This window comes from Accipiter gentilis, chromosome 29 (genome assembly GCF_929443795.1).
Source record: "Accipiter gentilis chromosome 29, bAccGen1.1, whole genome shotgun sequence".
Lineage (NCBI taxonomy): Eukaryota > Metazoa > Chordata > Aves > Accipitriformes > Accipitridae > Astur > Astur gentilis.
The window spans coordinates 9,939,392-9,957,506 of record NC_064908.1 but is presented as its reverse complement, the minus strand read 5'-3'; the positions used below and the strand labels follow the sequence as shown (position 1 = coordinate 9,957,506).

Sequence of the window (18,115 nt, the reverse complement as noted above, 5' to 3'; positions counted from 1 at the left end):
TTGAAATTTGTCATCTTTATTTCTCAGTACCCAAATCAGTAAAGTTTGTTAATTGGCAGTATATGAAATTAAGTGAAATTGCCCAACTCCAGCCTGTTTTGCCCACAGCAGGCGGCCTGCAACTGCCTCCTGGCCACAGCTGTCAGGAAGGGGGGATGCTGGTGAGGGGGCAAACCTGGGGTTCACTGAGGTGCGCAGGGCCTGCGTGTGGGTTTCCTGGGTGCCGAGCATGGGCAGACCTTCCCTGGGACGGGATCAACCCCAGCTCCGCTGATGTGCTTACACAGGGGGGTGACCGAGAATGGATAAACCTCAATGTCTACCTCCATCCCTCCTGCCAGAGTGAGCCTCCTGGAGTACAGCCTGACCCAGTCCCCAGCTCTGTTAGGGGAAGACACCACCACAGCTGACCCTCTTCCATAGTGTTTTTAGAGCTATGAAAGACATCAGCAGCAACGCTGAGTGTCAGATACATTTTATTGCATTAACACCCCTCCTGCTCCGCAAGCTGCACTGCTCCCTGCGCTCAGAAGCGCTCGCTTGTTTCCCTGCCCAACCAGCAGCGAGAAATCCCACGCCAGGACCAGTTCACTGCTCAGCAGCAGCGCTGGTCCTCCTCTAAAAAGCAGCTACCCCTTCTCAATAAGAGCCAGGAGGTGGGAGAGTGTGGGTAGGAGATGCTCAGGGGGCACCTCTGGCTCCTCACCCTGCCCGGCAGCCCGGAGCAGAAAGCTGTGCATTCCCACGGCTCGGGCTGCCCTGTAATCCCGGGTGTAGCTGTCCCCCACATGAGCCGCCTGCTCCGGCAGGACCCCGCTGAGGTGCAGTGCTTTCTCAAAGATCCTCCTGTCCGGCTTGGCGAAGCCCACATCCTCGGAGGTGAGGACAAATTCAAAGTGGTGCCGCAGGTTGCACTGGGAGAGGACGTTTTCCAGCCGGTTATCGAAGTTGGAGATGACGCCCATGCGGAAGCCACGCTGGCAGCAGTGGCTCAGGGTCTCGCCGGCTCCTGGCAGCACCTCCCAGTTATGGGTGCTACAGAAATCACGGTAGAGTTTTTCCGCTATCAGCGTCAGGACTCCATCTTCGTGCACGCCTGAGAGCCTGAAGGTCTGCTTCACAACGTCGACCCACCACTGCCGGGAGGTGAGGCCCTGGCCTCGGCCGTAGTTGGGGAAGCGCCGGCTCTGGGCTCCGTATGCCTCCTGGAAAGACCGACTGAGAGCCTCTGGCTGCACCCGGACCCCGTGAGCCCGGGCCTCAGCCGCGTAACTCTCCCCCACCGGCTGCCGCAGCCGCAGCAGCGTGTCCTTCACGTCCCACGTTAGTAAGCGGAGCCTAAGCATGGCTTCGGTAAAGCTCAGGACAAAGGGAAACCTAGAACAAACAGGGGCGTGAGAGCCGGGCGCTCTGCTGAAAGCGAGTCGGTGCTGAGCGGGGGTCGCGCCGCAGTGGTGTGGGCACCGGCCCTTTGTCCACATCACACCCACTGGTGTCAGTGGCCCCCGTGGGGGGCTCAGGCCCCCTCTGGGGTCTGCATCGAGACATGGCGGGGGAGGGAAGGCCCTGCTCTGAGTCCCAGGGTGCAAAGTCTCCCAGGCCGGGGCAGCCCCCCCGCCCCGTGGGTGCTGCAGCAGGGGCCTGAGTGGGACTGCTGGGTGACCCGGGGGGGGCAGGTGCGCGTGGGGCTGTACCCACGGGGTACGGGGGTGTTGGGGGTGGGTGTGCAGGGGGGGGGGGAAGCACGCGTGGGCGCGGGCGAGCGTGGTCCCCGCGGCTCACAGAGGGCCTGAGGGGCGGGGTGGACCCGGGGCTCACCGGGCTGGGTTCCCGGTGCACAGCGAGGGGGGGGGGGGGGGGGAGAGGGCCTGGCGGCGCGGCGGCACGCGCGGTCTCTCGGCCCAGGGGCGGCCCCGCCCCGCACCCACCTGCGCAGCTCCCCGGCCGCCCCGGAAGCCCCACCCCCCGCCTCCACGTGCCCGCCGGAAGCCCCGCCCTCAGGCCCGTCCCGCCGCCGCCGCCTCCTCCTTCAGCCAGCGCAGGAGCTGCGGCGCGAAGTACGTGATGATGGTGTCGGCCCCTGCGGAGAGACGAGACGCTAGAGCCGCCCCGCGGGGAGAGCAAGGGGACGGCGACAAGGGGACAGGGTCGGGGGACGTGGGGGGAAGCAGGCCTCGGAGCCGGCCGCCTCACCTGCGCGCCTGAAGGCCGTCACCGCCTCCCTGACAGCAGCCTCGAGGCTGAAGGCCCCAGCCTGGGCCCCGTGCCACAGCATGGCAAACTCCCCCGAGACGTGGTAGACGGCCAGCGGGTGGGTGGGGTGCTGAGGGGAGCACCGGGGGAGGGAGGTCAGCCGGCGAGCAGAGAGGACACCCCTGCAGCCCACGGCCCCTACCCGCAAACAACAGTCACAGCCCCTCCCGTCTGGATATATCCAAACTGGCCATTCCAAACGTGCCCCCTTCCTGCCCACCCCACCCCTCCTCCTCCAGGGACACCCAGTGCCCTCGCTGGCATGCCGAAGGAGCTTACTCGCGCCTTGACATCCCTCACAAGGTCCAGGTAGGGCATCCCCGGCTTCACCATCAGCATGTCTGCTCCCTCACGCACGTCCCGGTCCTGTGAGGGGAACACGCGCGCAACCCCAGCAGCTTGGGCTACAAGAACGTTTTCCAGTGAATCCACAGTTGGTTTTCTTCAGAAGTTTTGGCCTGGTGGTTGGTTTTCCCAGGATGGATCACAGGAGGGTTTGGTGAGCCCCTAATGGCCACAGGAGCCCACAGACAGGCTGCGATGGGCAAGAGATGATGCTCCCCTCCAGACACACTGCCTGGGGAGAGCCGGTGGCTGCGTGTCCCTGGACCTGACACCCCAAGCCACAGTAGGGTAGGCAGTCACCAACCCCACAGCTCCCAGTCCTCCGGCCCATGCTGCGGACCAGCTCTCTGGCAGGCTGATGGGCCTCATGTTTTGTTTGTGGAGGGGGAAAACCCTTGGACCATTTCAGCTAGCGTGCCTCCTACCCCCTTTTGACTCCATCACCCCTGACCTTGCTTTCCCCCAACCCTGCTGCACTTTTGGGTGTGAAGGCTTGTCACCTAGGTACCACATGAGGGTTTTTCAGTCCCCACAGCCATAAACCCACGACCCTTGGCACTGCCCTGGGCAGCCAAACACTGGCTCACTCACCACGGCACGCATCGCCAGGCCCCTGGCGCCTGGGGGCAGCTGGTAGCATCGCCTGTCTCCGAAGGCAGGTTTGGATAGTGCGGCGTCCCTGGTGACAGGCAAGGCAGAGGGCAAGGGGATGAGGACCAGCACAGCTCCCCATGCCTCTTGCCTCGTACAGCTTCAGCAACATGAGGACAGGCTAGGACAAGTGCCTGAGCCATCAGGGCCAGTAAAAGGGGGACTCTTCTGACCCACCTCAGCGCCCCAGGATCAGCAGACCCCCAGCAGAGGTCCGACAGGTCCAGGCTGTCCCTGGGAGCTGTGGTTCAACACCTGCTGCCCTCCCTGTGCCCAGAGTCTGGGGTAAAATCATGTCAGACATTTTCCTTTTGCTCTTTTCCAAGGCAGGTTCCTCAGGGACGCCCTGTCAGGTTCAGGCCGTTCTTGGGATGAGGTCTAACAAACAGCTGACGGAGCTGAGGCTTGTCCCTGAAGCCACCCTTTGTGGCAACACTGGCTCCTGCAACTCCCCTCCTCACTGCTCCTGGCAGCTGCAGGCAGTTCCCTCCCTGCCCAACTTGCCACCAGCACCCAGGACGAGCAGTTGAAGGGGTGGGACGGAAGATCATCCAGGTGATCTTCCCACCAGCCAGCCTTTCCTGGACAAGGTACACTTGACTCCCTTTTGCACCAGGAAGTAGGAGAGCACTGCAAAGCAACTAGCATGGCCCCAGCTGTGGCCCAGGCTCTGTCTGAGGCCCATTCCCAAATAACTGTCCGGGGACACACACCCTGGCCAGCCCAGCCCTGGCTGGGGACAATCCCAGCTGAGGGACAGACCCACCTGAAGGGACCATAGAAGCATGAAGCAAACTTGGCGCTGTAGCTCATCACTGAGACCTGCAGAGGAGAGCAGAGCCATGAGCACCAGAAGCTTGGTGCTGCATCGTGGCACCAGGGCAGTAGTCATTCCTTCCCATGGCTGTTTTATAGTCTGCCCCACAACCTCCTTCCCCTGCCAGAGGCCTGGCACCTTGCTGTCCCCATGTTCAGCCAAGGACATTCCATTCCTGCATGCACCGGGGTGGGGAATGGCACATCCTGGGCAAGGTAGGGGTTTGCTTCTCCCACTGCTTGCCCAGGTCCTGTTGTGGTGCAGCCTCCTTGTGGACATCGCTCCTGCCTTTGGCACATGCAGATCCCGAGCTCACCTTGTTGCCCAAGTCATTGGAGATCAGCGCCGCCTTCATGGCTGCGATGCGCCCATCCATCATATCTGAGGGGGCAACAATGTGGCAGCCTGCAGGGAAAGACCAGAGATGCCGAAAAGTGCCCAAGGCTGTGATGTTGCCTGCAGGAGGAGGCGACCCCAGGGCCAGAGGGGCCCCAAGTGTCTGCAGCTCTGCCAGGGCCAGTGTGTGGAGGGCAGGGGAAGTGTCCTCTGGCTTGGAGCAAAAGCACTCTCAGTTGGAGCCAGGCCCAGTTTGCTTTTGGGCCTGCTGAAAGCGAGAAGGGATGAGTCTCTGAGAGTCAAACTTGGGTACCGCTGCCAGGACACTCCCCACCTGCTTTGGCATAGGCCAGTGCCACTTCTGCCAGCCGCTGGCAGCTGAGCTTGTTCTGGATGGTGCCGTCTTCGCGCAGGATGCCTAGGAGAGAAACCTGGGGTTACGCAAGCGGCTGGATGCCCGGTTGCCTCAATCCCTAGGCTGGGACTGGGGCTCTCAGGACAAGCTATGGAGATGCTCAGAGCAACAGTGGGGAATGTGTTAAGGGAGCTAGATAAGGACCAGGAGACCAGGGAGACAGCCCCCCAGGGACTGGACACAACACATGGGTGCTCCAGGGAAGGGAAGACAGAGATGGGGAACACAGACAGATGCTCAGGCAGATTCAGATGGCCTGAGTGGGTGCCTTAACCACCCGTGCCTCCCACCCTGCTGTCAAAACCCTGGAGAGGTCTCCCAGGCTCAATTGCACCAGCACTGGAGAGCCAAGTCTTGGGGCAGGAGCTGGCCAGACTCCACCAGCACATGGAGCTCCTCAGCAGAAAATGGCAAACTCCCAGAGACTCCCAGTACCAGAAAAATGCCAAAGAGCAGCTCGGACCCCAGGCTGTTCACTCACCACAGTGTCCATGGGATGTGTAAGGGCACAAGCAGACATCACAGGCAATTAGCAACTCTGGGAAGGTGGAACGGATCTTCTTGATTGCCTGGATGGCAGGTGTGTCCTCTGCATCAGCTGCAGAACCTCTCTCATCCTGTGAGAAGAGAAATGCCTCAGTGCACACAGCCAAGGGCTTCCCACCAGCTCCTGCATGCCAGCAGTTCTGCCCAGGAAATGTTTGCTGAACCGTGAGGCCCTGTAACACAGGGCAGTGTGACCACCGATGATGGAAAAGGGCAATGGAGTAATGCCTCTGAGCAGTGAGTGCAGGTCTTGGGGCCACCTGCTCTACGAGCTTTTTGGGTGTCACTACAGTCTCCCATCCCTGTCCTGCTCTGCTGAGCAAGGTGCAAGTGTGCCCAGAGATGCTGAGCTGCTCCTGTTTGATCAGGAGACCCTCCAGCTCCACACAGTGCTCCCTCACCTCTGTGGCTACGCCAAGGCCCCTGCTCCCACCACACACACTGACCTTGTGGACCTTGCTGGGCACCCCAAAGATGAGCACACACTTCAGACCATCTTCGACAAGGGGACGCAGCATCCCCTCCAGCTTGTTGACTCCGTACCTGAGAAGAACAAGTGTAGGGGGGCTGCCAGGCACCCAGACCTGCTCCACTGGGCAAGCTGGTCTCTGACTTGGATACTGGTCTGTGAGCGATCTAGCATCCACACCAAGCAACAGCTGGAGGTACAGGGAAGGTGTTGCTTGAACGTTGGGAGGAACAATCCAGGACCTTATCTGGGCCTACAGGAGCATTATCTACCCGGCAGAGACACTCTCTGCTCTGAAAGGATGAGCATGCCCTGCCCTTGGATCCCTTATCTTAGCGTCCCTGTTGCAGATCCAGCCCATCTCCCTACAGGACCACCCTGGGGCCTCTCTGACCACAACCCTACTAACATGGCAGCAGATGAAGACAGGAGCTGCCAGTCCAGCAAGATCTAATGCATGACCGGAGGCCACATCCTTGCACAGGTTTTCTAGCTGCTGCTGGAAACCCTATTTGCTTCCAACTTCCCTGTGTGCCCAGCCCCCCCAACGTCTGAGTGCTCTGGGACATTGTGAGACCCTGGCACTATCCCTGCCAGTATTGGTACTTTCCCAGCATCCCCACTATGATTCCTTCCACTCCCTTGGCAGAGAAATGCTCCTGCCCTGCCTGATGCTGGGGGATCCCCAAGGCAGGGAGGACAGAGGGTTGGAAGTGTCACCCCGGCCCAGGCTCATCTCAGGCCATACATCAACCCTGCTTGGGCATGGGCCACAGCAGCAACTGGCATGCAGCTTGGCAGGGCTGGATTCTTACCTGGCTTGTCCAGGGAGGCTGGAAATCGGTTCCACTGCATCAGGGCTGTCACTGCAGGAGGTAGATGGGACAGAGATGTGAAGACTCAGTGTGAGAAGGAAGTCCCTACCCCAGGCTTGTCCATGGGGAATCTTTTGGGAAGTCCAAGCCTAAGAGCTCAGGGAGCACCCATGCCAGTCAACCTGAGCATGGTCCATCCCTAACCCAGAGAGACAGGGCTCACTCACCTGACAAAAATGGGGTAGATGAGGTTGGAGGCATCGAAGGTGGTTGCCGTACACTGCCAGGAGCGTAGCACTGGGTGGAAGTAGCCACTGTGCAGAAGGGAGTCTGCCTGCATCTTGGGCCTTCGCTAGGAGGTTGTGGAAGGAGAGCCTGAAGCACCAAAAGGAACCAACAGGCTGGTTAGTGGCAGCGTCCTGGTAAGCCACTGCTATTGGCACATGTGAGGAGGGGGCTGAGATCTAGGCAGCCACTGCAGGACCGTCCCTGTCCTGCTCCAGGCACACGCGGGGAGCATGAGCTGCAGCCTAGCCAGCTTCATCCCAACTCTCCTGGGCACTGCCCCGCACCGGGTGGGTGTTGCAGGACCCCACATCAGCAGTCACAGCACAGCACTTCCCATAAATGAGGATGATGCTGACTCCTCCCCACAAAAACTTCCAATTCTGTGTGTGAAACCACCAATTTACAGCCAACAGCGTCCTCCCACAGCAGAACCACATTCACATGGTTCAGCACTACCACACTCCGCAGGCTCTGTCTGCTTTAGCTTGTGTAACTGTACCAGCAGTTTTCTAATGATGAGACGGTCATTGCTTAATTAGTCTTATTTTTGCTTAACATTGTATAATTGTGTGATACAGCTTTTGTATACAGAGCAGTCAAAAGCTGCTCTGCATAGCATGAAGTATTTGTGGCTACAGTGTACAGGTGCAGTTACAGAAGAGTATGGCTGCTGGAGGAGAGAGAGGTGCTGATCATCCTGAAGACACGAGGGCTTTAAGCCCTGTGGTCACACAACTCCAGTGGCCAATTACTGCTGGATAACGAAAACGTAGGAGTTTCTAAAGGAGTTGGGCAAAACTGATTTCAGGGGTAACAAAGAGCAATTACTCAACATACATAAATCAAGTGTTAGTTATGTTATTGTTGAAACTTTTCCTGTAGCAATATTTTATTTTTCTGTAACAGTTAGATCTAGTAATTCTGCAATTAGACCATTAAGATTTAAATTTCCACTAGCACTGAAATCTCACCAACATGTGGTTGGAGGGAGCCAGGGGAAGGCAGCTGCCCCCAGACAAGGCACTTGGCTGCAGCACAAAAGAGAACAGCTGTTACAGCCCTGGGAAACACAACTTCAGCAACAGACTGTTTGTACAGAGTGGCTTCAAGGACTTCTGCTGGCTGCACACACAGGGACACATCCCACAAATACCCTGCGCAGAGGAGCCAGGAGTGCCCTGGGAGACAAACAGCGCAAGTCCCTTAGGGAGACGACAGATTTTGTTTTGAGAGCTGAAACCCAAGAGAGGCAAGGCAGGAGGAGAGCTGGAGACAGGCTTCTGAAAGAGCAAGCAGGATTCCTCTGCTGGCACCCCCAGACAGGGCAGGAAGCCCTGCCCTGTCTGGGGGTGCCAGCAGAGGACACGAGGATGGGACCCGTCTCAAGGGAGCAGCCCCACAGTCCCAGTCCCATTCCAGGAAGCATTCCCCAGCAACAAACCTCGCTGCCCCCAGCTCTCTCCGGAGAGCGGACATGGCTCACACAGTCCAGGGCAGAAAGTTTTACACCAGCCAGCAACGGAGCTGGGCAGGATGTGGCCCCATTCTTCTGGAAAACCTTTAATCTGAGGTGTTCACCTATTTTACACACTCAAGACTCTTCAGATATTCTAACGCTGAGGCAAATTCTCAGTCTGTATCAGGCCACCCCAGTGCATAGGGCACTTGTAATGTAGGGGCATCAAATTCAGTCCAGGGCTTGAACCAAGTCTTTCATATCCCTAGCAATCACCTCTGCTTGGGGATGGGGAAAAGGCACCTCTCAGTTACTTACAGCCTAACATGTATAAAAAAAAATATATAAAAATATCAGATGGTGCTTGTGGGGGATGCAGACCAGCTGACGGGCATGCTGGCAGTGTCACAGCCTCACTTAGCAAGTAATTTTTAGCCCTGGAAAGCTGCCGCTCCAGTCCTTACTTGCAGGGAAGGGGGCAGCCCTTGGGTGAACTGGAGTTGGCAGCTCCAGCGCGGCAGCTCCAGCGCGGCAGCTCGGCCGCTCAGGCAGAGCTCCAGGCAGGCAGCAATCGAGAACAAAGGGCTCAGTGAACAAAACCCACCTCGAGAATCAAAAAAATGCTTTAAACAGTTAATCCCACAGGAGGAAGGGGAGCAGGGACTGGGTGGGACCAGAGGCACCTGACTCTGTATGAGACAGATAGAGGCCACAGCTCCAGAAACTGCTCTCTCCAGGCAAGGAGGTGGGCACCTAGTGGAATTGCAGAGCAGAGATAACAGCCAGGATAGGGGGGCCCCAGCAGAGCACCCGTCTACTGTGAGGGCAGGGGAGCCAGGGTCCTCTTTACGAGCCCGAAGTGCAGGAGAAGCTGCCACCAGCCAAGGGCTGCAGGCTCCCCTTGCCCGTGCAGGGCACCCGAACAGATGAGGGCACCAGGGTCTTACAGCCACAGAGCTGCCACGAGCCCCACAGCTCCTCAACAGCTGGGGAAGGATGGTAGGGATGCAGAGCAAGGATTGGAAGAGTGCCATGATAAGGGACCGTTGCACCACACATGCTGTGCCCTAGAACAGGGCCGTTTCCCCCGAGATCCCCTTAGGGATCCAGCAGAGCACACGGGACTCTTTCTCTGACATTAAGGGCCCAAATCTGTCTTTTGAAAGCAATCTGTTTCACGCACACCAGAGCATCAGTAAGGAGAAGTTTAAGAACGGCCCTGCAGCTCCTTCCCAAGCAAACAGCTCCACAGCAGCATGGTTTCACCTTTGCTCCTCCATGGCAGGACTGCTCGAGAACCAGCCCAAACCCGCAGCACCTGAACCCACACCTTCACCCAGCCCGGGCCTGCCGTGGTGACCCAAGTGCCTTGCTGTATTCAAGGGGAGAGAAGTGACTGCAAAATGAGAGAACACGCGCACAACACCCTCCTGTTTGCACTAGCACAAATTAAACAAACTTAGCGGACGGGCTGAAGCCAGACCCAACGTATGCCAACGGTGAGCTGCAAAGGTCTGCTCCAGCTGCTGACAGCACCGCTGAGCCAGCAGCTGCCTGTTCCCTGGCAAGATGCGAGGATGTTGCTTTCCAGCATTTTGGGATATGGAAACACACGCAGCCTCATCCTGTGGTGCACAGCTATTTAACTGAAGTCCTGGAGATGCACAAGCTCCAGAAATCCCAAGTGCGAGCAGGGATGGACTAGAGCATACTAGGACAGCGGAGCGCCCCGGGGACACAACGGAGCTGCGGGTTAATTAACAGTCACTAACAAAGGTCAAGATGTTATAGAAGATTTCATCTTCTAGGTGGGATCTGGAAATGGGGACGCTCGGGACGGGGGTGGGGGCTGTAGTTACATGGCATAATGAGTGGGAGCTCAGGACCGACTCCAGCCCGCAGCATCATGTGCTGCTCGGTGATTTCCCCACGTTTGCGACGGTAACCGCGGGTTACCGAGCAAAAACCGGGCTACCCTTGCTGCCTTACCGAAGGCTGCCTGCACCCAAGCGGTGCCTCCTTGCCCGGCCGGGCCCAGCCCCTGGAGTCGTCCCGATCTCCGGCTAGCCCTACAAGAGGCCGGGGTAGGGGACCGGGGGGGCCTGAGCCGAGGCGGTCGTCCCAGCCCCGGCCCCCCCGGCTCCGGCTCCGGCTCCGGCTCCGGTCCCCGCACTCACCTCCCGCCGCCGCCGCGTCCCGCTCCGGCCGTGTGACTCCCCACCGTGAGCCTTCGCGATTTACATAACCCCGCCCCACCCCCTGATTAGCATAGGCACACCCACACAGGGACGGCGGCGGGAAGTCTCGCGCGGCGGAGCGCGGGAAAAGGCTGGAGGCGGTGCCGTGGGGGGGGGTGTGCGCTGGGAGGGGGCGGCGGAGCAGGGTTTTGAGGGGGTAAAGGGGTCTGGAGCAGGGCTGGGGGGGCATGGAACACGGCTTTGGGGTGCTGGGGGGGACCTGGAACCAGGTTTTGGGGTGCTGGGAGGGTCCGGAACAGGGGTTTGGGGTGCTGCAGGAGGACCTATGGCCAGGTTTTGGGGTGCTGGGGGGGCATGGAACAGGGTTTCAGGGTGCTGGGGGCCTCCAGAACAGGGTTTTGGGGTATTAGCAGGGCCCAGAGCAGGGCTTCGGGGTGCTGCGGGGGCTTGCCAGGCCAAGGGAGGCTGGAGCCACACTGCAGGCCTGGCAGCACACATGCACACGTGCAGGACAAGCTATTTTCTCCATCTCCTTGGAGCATGGGAGATGCACGGATCATGTTTTTTAGTCTTCAGAAAGATCAGTCAAATTGTAAAGCATTTTTCCCAAAAAGGGGCTTACTCTAATAGATACGTTCTCATGGTGGCCTGTAGCTCCCACAGGATAATATCGTTTTCTTAGCCTGCTGCAGTACATAAACCACAACCCAGTATCTCTCCTCTCTTTCCCCCCAGCCTAGCACCTCTGACCAGGAGCAAGGGTGAGCTGAAGGCTGCTTCCACCAGGTATACAAACACCAGCACCCAAACCTCACTTCACAGGTAACTGGAAATCTCCTCTCGTCCGAGTCTCCACGCTTTCCTTGCTCCTCTCAAAGGCAAGTTTGCAGCAGTCTTCATCCCCCCTTTGCTGTCAGCTTCTCCCTAAACAATTTCATAGTGAGTTTGCTTATGCCTTCACTGCACACTCAGATGCGTGCTTATGCAATCACAACCAGCTCATTTTATTATTGACAGAAATAAGAGACTCCACTTCTGCAAAAAATCTGGCTTTTATTTATTGTTCCCTTCCAGAATATACACCCCAGATACGTACTAGAAGAGGAAAAAATAAAAAAGAAAAGAGGAAAAAGAGCTAGAAGGAAGGCCTTTTTTATTATTAGAGATCTTGGGAAGACATCAACTCAGTCTTTTCATCTGTTACTGACTGCATGCCAGTAGAAACTAAAGAGCAGAAAATCTTTGTTGATTCAGTTCTTTTCAGGAGCCAGGCTTCTCTGTGTGAGAAGCCATTGTGCCATGAAAGCATAAAGGCAGGGTTGCTCTTGTAGGTAGCTAGCTCTGCATCAATTTTTTTGTGAAAAGGACATACTATTCCTCACAAGTGCTATTTTAAAACTGCACATCAGCAAAACTTGTAGGTTTTACTTCAATGTACCTAAAACTTTCCTCCAGTTTCCTTCACCTCAGTTAAGTTCAAGTATCAGGTTTTTTAGTCTTCAAAAAGATCAGTCAAATAAAAAAGCATTTTTCCCAAAAAGGAGCTTATTCTAATAGATACTTTCTCAGAGAAGAGAAAGGCATCAAAGCTAAGAATTCAAGTATAAAAGAGCAAACCTCTATGGGTACTAGGAATACAAACAGCTTGTTTCAACCCATCTTTCTTGAAGGACCTATTTCAAAAACCACAGGCCTGAGGCTGGCCCTCCTAGGTGGAGCATCCCGTCCTCACTGCCTTCCTGGAGCCCATCACACTGGGAGGCTAGCCACATGTCTGGAATGACTGTCGAAGACTCAAGATGGATCTTGGATGTCATTAGTCCATTGCAGTTGGGAAAAGAAAAAAACCCCCAAGATCCACCACTCTGTTCTACCACATTTAAACTTGCTGCAGTCACCAACCTGTCTGCAGGAATTGCAGCTCTGCAAGGGAGGGAAAGGAGGCGAGACCATCAGATCCACTGGTGCCCACTGCTGACCTGCAACAAACATACCACTTGATACAGCCACCTTTTTTCATCCCCAATGCACATTGTAGCCATTCATTTTGCTTCCGATTTTTAATAAAATTCCTCTTGGTCTTCCAGGGCTTTAAAGACACAAAACAAGCACTTTTGGTATTTAGTTTACACTGTAAGTGCTGTGAAGTTTTTTTGATTCAGGTTGATTTGGGCGAGAGTCAGCCAAGTGGACCACTGGTCCTTGTACAGTTGTACTGTATTACTGCATAAGACTGCTAAGGTTGAAAGACACAGTATCACTGTCACAGTTACAGCAGGAAGAGAAGGCACAGCCAGAATGCAAGAAAATGAAGGAAAACCACAAGTCACTTGGATAAAAAGCTTCAATGTTCAGCTTCCAAGCCTCCTGACATCATCATGTAGATTCTAAGCCCCAAAGGGTTAATGATCTATTTGATTCCACCCCTGACTTAACAAGCTTATTCAACAGTCTCTCAAGTTCTCCTGGCCAGCTGCTCTACTGACCATCTGACATTTCTTTTCTCCTCTGTTTCAGAGCCAACTCAGCATAAAAAGCCCAGTCCCGTTACTGTCTGTTCAGGACCTGGGGAGGGTGCGAAGCCCTCTGTGCACAGGGAGGAGTAGTCGTTCCACGAGAAAAGCTTTTGCAGAAGTCCTTTATGTACAAGTTAAAGCCAAAAAGGGACGGGCTGCAGAGGAGCAGTACAAAGCTCTACTGGAAACAAGAGGGGACACAGCAAGGTTGATTTACAGCATTTATATCCCTCTGAACAAAACCCAGCCCCTGCACACATCTCGTCAGCAACCTCAGTTGTCCACCTCTTCCTCATCATTTTGCTCTTCTTCCTCCATCCTTTCATCATCGTCATCATTCTCTTCCTCTCGGCTCTTATCTTGCTCCTCTGAGTCGGCCTTCTTGTCTTTATCCTTCCTTGCTTCTTTCTTTCCTTTCTGTTCACGCCTGTAAACTAAAAAAGAAAAAGAGAGAACACTGAAAAATTGCAAGCCAGTGTTTCCATGGCATGAACTGTACAGGAGCTGAAGTCCAACATCCACTTGCTCTCCAGGCTTACAAGGGGAGCAGTGAACTCATAGCAGCAACTCACCCTATTATTTGAGCTGTGCTGACCAGCTCCATAGGAAATCAGGTTAAGTTTCAGCAGAAAAATGCTGAAAAGGACGCAGGAGTTCACATTTACAGGCAGCACCTAAGACTTTCCTTAGATAAACATAATAGGGGAGTGATAGCAGATGAGACTTTCCCAATCCTCATCAGTTGTGAAATAATGTTATCCCAGTCCTGTTAAGGTGCACATTATTTATTCCCCAGGCAAACTGCAGTGTAGGATGCTGGGCAAAGAGAAGAGAAACAAGACAGGCAAGTAAGTGTTGCTTGTCCAGTGTTCGAGGAAAACAGGACTTGGTGGTAATTAGACTCCCTTGACATGAACTGAGGACGATACCTTCCAGTGATTCTTTCAAAGGGGCTACAAATCGCTGAAATTCCATTTCCTCCATGGCAGAGAGAACATCGCTGGCATTCAGTGTTTTCCTCTTCCCCTTCATGGCAAAGTTATTTGCACTAGTCAAAAACAAGAAGGAAAATAGAGGTAATTGGTACTGGTATCAATTTAGTCTTGTTTATTAAAGTCACAAGCAACAACAACAAAAAGCCATCTCCTAAACATTTGGGTTTTTTTTAAATCACTTACTAATAGTTTAAGATACCTTCTTGTTTACATTGGCTGTTTGTGCACTGCTTTCCCACAACATTAGTTTTCTGCTTGCATGGACCTTTTCTACAACCAGGGGGAAGGAGAAAGTCTGAACATTAGCTGTAAGGTGACAATTCCACAAAGCTGTGCGAGTACTTAACACCAGAGAAGTGACTGCCTGCACAGCATATTCTGAGCCGCCCCAAAGACATTACTGTGTCCTCTGTGGCCAGCTCCAAGGCTGACTAGTTTGGCTCACACTTGCCCTAACACCGCTATGTGGTGAGTAGCCTGGAAAGTGAACAAAGGGCTCTTGCCTTTGCCAGGAAAAGCCACACAGCCATATTCTAAGGCTAATGGCAGTTTGGGACCCCTTTTGTCCCTGGTGGGGTTGGAGCATCTCTGTGTGGAGAGCCAAGCTGCTTTCCCCACAGGTGTTAAGGGCAGTCCAAACCCAACAGCTGCAGTCTGGCAGACTGGGCTACACTAAAGATCATTTTATGTATATAAACAGACAATACCGAAACAAATACTCCAGGACAGCCAGCAGAGAGGTGAATTATAAATCAACTGTACTGGTTATCCCGTGTAACAAATTCTTACCATGATGTTGCATAAAGGACAAACACACTTGCCGCTCGAGATATTGCACTCCGAGCTTCTTTGGAAATATTTACTCCATCAGGAAGCTGAAAAAAAAAATGCAGGTTTTATCAGCAGCTTCTACAAATGACTTAAACTTGCATAATTCACGTGTCAGTTCTGTTAAGGCATTCAGAGGGCTCAGCACAGCTGGACGCTAAAGGTTGATCTCAGATGCTATCACAGAAACTTTGATGCCAGCTGAAAGCCAACCGCAATTTGGCTGCCTTCTCTTAAATGCAACAAGCTACACAGAAGCAAAATACCTTCTGCATCAGCGACGGGTCCGGCCACGCTCTCTGGGGCCATTCACCCGATGACTACCAACCTCCTGACGCAGACCAGTCACTCTGCCGTATCCAGATCCATTCACCAACATCTCACAGCTCAAGACCGAACATATCATTAAGTCAACGACTGGGAATTATTCTGGATTTTCATACAGACAGCGAATCGCTTCTGCTCTGACCTCGTCTGGGGACCTGGTTCGCCGAGCCCCGCTGCGAGAGCTCCCCTGCCTTTGAACTTCTACTTTCGGGCATTACTCCGTCGTGACTGGGGGGTTTTGGGGCCCTGTTTTGGGGCCCGGACCCTCCCTCGGGCCCGGGGCCCTCACCGAGAGCCGATCTCCCCGCAGGAGCCCTCGGGGACACAGCGCGGGCAGCGGCCGGCTCCGCCGCGCTCCCCAGGGCGGCTCCTCCCGGGGCCCGGGCACGTTCCGGGCAGCAAAACCGCGGAGCCACGAACCCTCTGCGGGGGCTGCCCGGGGAAAGCCGGCTCGCCCCGCCGCCCCCCGCCGCGGCGGGAGGCCCCCCTCCCCCGGGACCGGCACCCACCGCCTCCTTGATGATGCGGGTGATGACGGCGTTGGGCAGGTTCAAGTCCTCCGGTCTCTCCGCCATCCTGGGCCTCCTGCAAGGCAAACGGGGCGTCACCGGGCGCGGGCGGCGACAGGGGCCGGGGGGGGGGGGGGAGGGGGGCGGTGCGTGTGGGCAGCCCGGCCCGCCCGTACCTCGCCCGGGGCGGCCACGCCGGAGAGCGCGCGCTCAGCCGCTGCCCCCTCCCCTCCGACCCGTCCCGGCGTGCAGCGCGGCCCTTCCCGCCCGCCACCGCGGCCGCCGTTGCCTGGTGACGGGACGGGCGGCGGGGCGGGAGGGGCCCTGAGGGGGAGCGGGGGTAGCGGGTGTCCGTGAGGGGGAGCGCGGGGGTGGCGGGTGTCCGTGAGGGGGAGCCCGGGGGTGGGTGCCCGTGAGGGGGAGCGGGCGCGGTGGGTTCCCGTGAGGGGGAGCGCGGGGGCGGGTTCCCGTGAGGGGGAGCGCGGGGGTGGCGGGTGACCGTGAGGGGGAGCCCGGGGGTGGGTGTCCGTGAGGGGGAGCGGGCGCGGTGGGTGCCCGTGAGGGGGAGCGCGGGGGCGGGTGTCCGTGAGGGGGAGCGGGCGCGGTGGGTGGCCGTGAGGAGAACCCTGGGCTGTTGGTGGGAGGGTGGGGACAGTTAGTGGGAACCGGGGGGTGCGTGTGTAGTGGCTGGGAATGGGAGCCTGCAGCGTGTATTGGGGCGGGGGCAGGTGTACGCAGTGGTATACCGGGGGGTCAGGGGGAGCCTGAGGGGGTGCAGGGGCTGGGAGTAGGAGCAAGGGCAGAGGGTGAGAGCCTGGGGGGATCCAGCTGATGGGAGGCCTGAGGGCAGAGGGTTGGTGTCCATGGGGGCAGGTACTTTGCCCCCCGCCATGTTTTTTGGCCTCTCCCCACAGCGCTGTGTGAGCATGTGTTTGTGCCTTCAGCTGTCACCACTGCCCCGAAGACCCGTGCCCCATGCCTGGCCCAAACTTCTGTATATGTCATGAGACTTTATCCCTATTGATACCATGACAAGGGAATTTAAGTAAGCTCAGAGTGCGAGGAGGGAGTAGATTAATCTGGTAATTTGGGGGTGATACCTGAATTTGAGAATAGTGGTTGACAATACATTTTTTTTTCCATAGAAAGCATATATTTTCCAGTAGCAAGGGCAGTATTATTGTAATGGGGATAGTTTACAGACATTTGTGAGACAAGTTTGTAGGTAAAGGTGTTTGTATTAGACATAATAGTATGCTGGGGCTAGTATACCAAAGTATATACTATATTTTGAGTACACAAAGGTCAGACCTGAAGAAAGGCTTGTGTATGTGAGAGCTTGATGACTTTTCCAGTTACAGTGACTGGATTAATAAAAAACATCACTGTGTGTACAAATTGTGTCTCTCGAGTCTCATTTTTAGCTCCTTTTAATGTATTCTGTTGATAACACTATGGTCACTTTATGGCTCTCGGAGGTGAGATGCTGCAGCGGGTGTTGCATTACTTTTTAATGAAGGCAGTGACTGATTGTAACTGGTCCATCTGTAACCATAACAGATGGCCTCTGGACGGGCTCTCTGCTCGGTGCTCGGTCAGAAGCCGATGCAGCTTGTTTTGTTTTGTGTTTTGCCAGAGGGCGAGGTTGTTTTGTACATGATTTGAGAACAGAGCGAGGCAGTGTTGGGTTCCTGTCTGGTGAAGGGGGTAGGATGGAGCAGAAACAGGGATGATGCTGACCCCAAGCCAGGGGTACGACCCAAAGCTCCCCTGCTTGCCAGCAAAGACTGGGTCCTTACTGTCAAGTTGTTTGTATCTTCCTGATATGACACGCTCTCTTCTTTCTTGGGTGCTTTGGTCACTGGTGTGTGCATATATTTATTTTTAATTACAATATCTGGAGGGTTGAAGTACATCTCTTAGAGTATTCATTTGTGTTTTCATGAAGTACAGAAGGGCAATGTTGTCTCATGTTTTTTGCTTTTCCACGCAGGCTGGCTTAGCCAAGCCACTGCTCGTGTGTCGCTGCATTTATACCTGTGCTACAAATAGCAATTTTTTTGTACCTGTGTAAAATGTGACTTGCAGCAGTAAGCTTAACTACTGCAAGTCACGTTTAACATGTTTCGTGTTTTACACGACAGCTAAATGATACTAGAAAGCTGTTTTAATACAAAAGCTCTGGAGCGACAGGACATAAAGCTAGGTTGTCAGCCTTCCACGACCTAGGATGTACCCATACCTGAGGACAACATGATTCCTCTGCAATTTTGGTCTGTTAACTTTATTTCACACCATATACATCCTCAGTGTTTTGGGGTCTTTTTTCCTACTAAGTTAATTTTCACCAT

General features: G+C 55.3%; 3 protein-coding genes across 3 annotated transcripts; all 3 read right to left on the bottom strand.

Moving 5' to 3' along the window:
• Positions 1-33: 33 nt before the first annotated feature.
• On the bottom strand, positions 34-1,952 carry HDHD3 (haloacid dehalogenase like hydrolase domain containing 3). Its single transcript, XM_049832945.1, has 2 exons — positions 1,929-1,952; positions 34-1,377 (listed from the first exon to the last, which is right to left on the bottom strand). The coding sequence occupies exon 2, from the start codon at positions 1,344-1,346 to the stop codon at positions 630-632; it is 717 nt and encodes a 238-aa protein (XP_049688902.1). The 5' UTR covers positions 1,347-1,377; positions 1,929-1,952; the 3' UTR covers positions 34-629.
• Positions 1,945-10,608, bottom strand: ALAD (aminolevulinate dehydratase). Its single transcript, XM_049832944.1, has 12 exons — positions 10,569-10,608; positions 6,875-7,022; positions 6,648-6,698; positions 5,810-5,906; positions 5,299-5,434; positions 4,737-4,820; positions 4,383-4,471; positions 4,016-4,071; positions 3,190-3,277; positions 2,533-2,619; positions 2,194-2,323; positions 1,945-2,080 (listed from the first exon to the last, which is right to left on the bottom strand). The coding sequence occupies exons 2-12, from the start codon at positions 6,985-6,987 to the stop codon at positions 1,998-2,000; spliced, it is 1,014 nt and encodes a 337-aa protein (XP_049688901.1). The 5' UTR covers positions 6,988-7,022; positions 10,569-10,608; the 3' UTR covers positions 1,945-1,997.
• Positions 10,609-11,641: 1,033 nt separating this feature from the next.
• POLE3 (DNA polymerase epsilon 3, accessory subunit) lies at positions 11,642-16,003 on the bottom strand. The gene is made up of 5 exons (XM_049833060.1): positions 15,941-16,003; positions 15,765-15,840; positions 14,890-14,975; positions 14,035-14,153; positions 11,642-13,539 (listed from the first exon to the last, which is right to left on the bottom strand). The coding sequence occupies exons 2-5, from the start codon at positions 15,828-15,830 to the stop codon at positions 13,379-13,381; spliced, it is 432 nt and encodes a 143-aa protein (XP_049689017.1). The 5' UTR covers positions 15,831-15,840; positions 15,941-16,003; the 3' UTR covers positions 11,642-13,378.
• Positions 16,004-18,115: the final 2,112 nt, after the last annotated feature.

Bases quoted from the DNA above. Each gene is read 5' to 3' on its own strand.
- ALAD (XM_049832944.1), bottom strand. From the start codon at position 6,987: ATGCAGGCAGACTCCCTTCTGCACAGTGGCTACTTCCACCCAGTGCTA. The intron at 5,907-6,647 runs GTAAGAATCCAG...TGTTCTTCTCAG, and splicing joins AGCCTCCCTGGACAAGCCAG to GTACGGAGTCAACAAGCTGG. The intron at 4,472-4,736 runs GTGGGGAGTGTC...CTTTCCCTGCAG, and splicing joins ACTGGCCTATGCCAAAGCAG to GCTGCCACATTGTTGCCCCC.
- HDHD3 (XM_049832945.1), bottom strand. From the start codon at position 1,346: ATGCTTAGGCTCCGCTTACTAACGTGGGACGTGAAGGACACGCTGCTG.
- POLE3 (XM_049833060.1), bottom strand. From the start codon at position 15,830: ATGGCGGAGAGACCGGAGGACTTGAACCTGCCCAACGCCGTCATCACC. The intron at 14,976-15,764 runs GTGGGTGCCGGT...TTTTTTTTTCAG, and splicing joins CCCGCATCATCAAGGAGGCG to CTTCCTGATGGAGTAAATAT. The intron at 14,154-14,889 runs GTAAGAATTTGT...GTTTTTGACTAG, and splicing joins GTCCTTTATGCAACATCATG to TGCAAATAACTTTGCCATGA.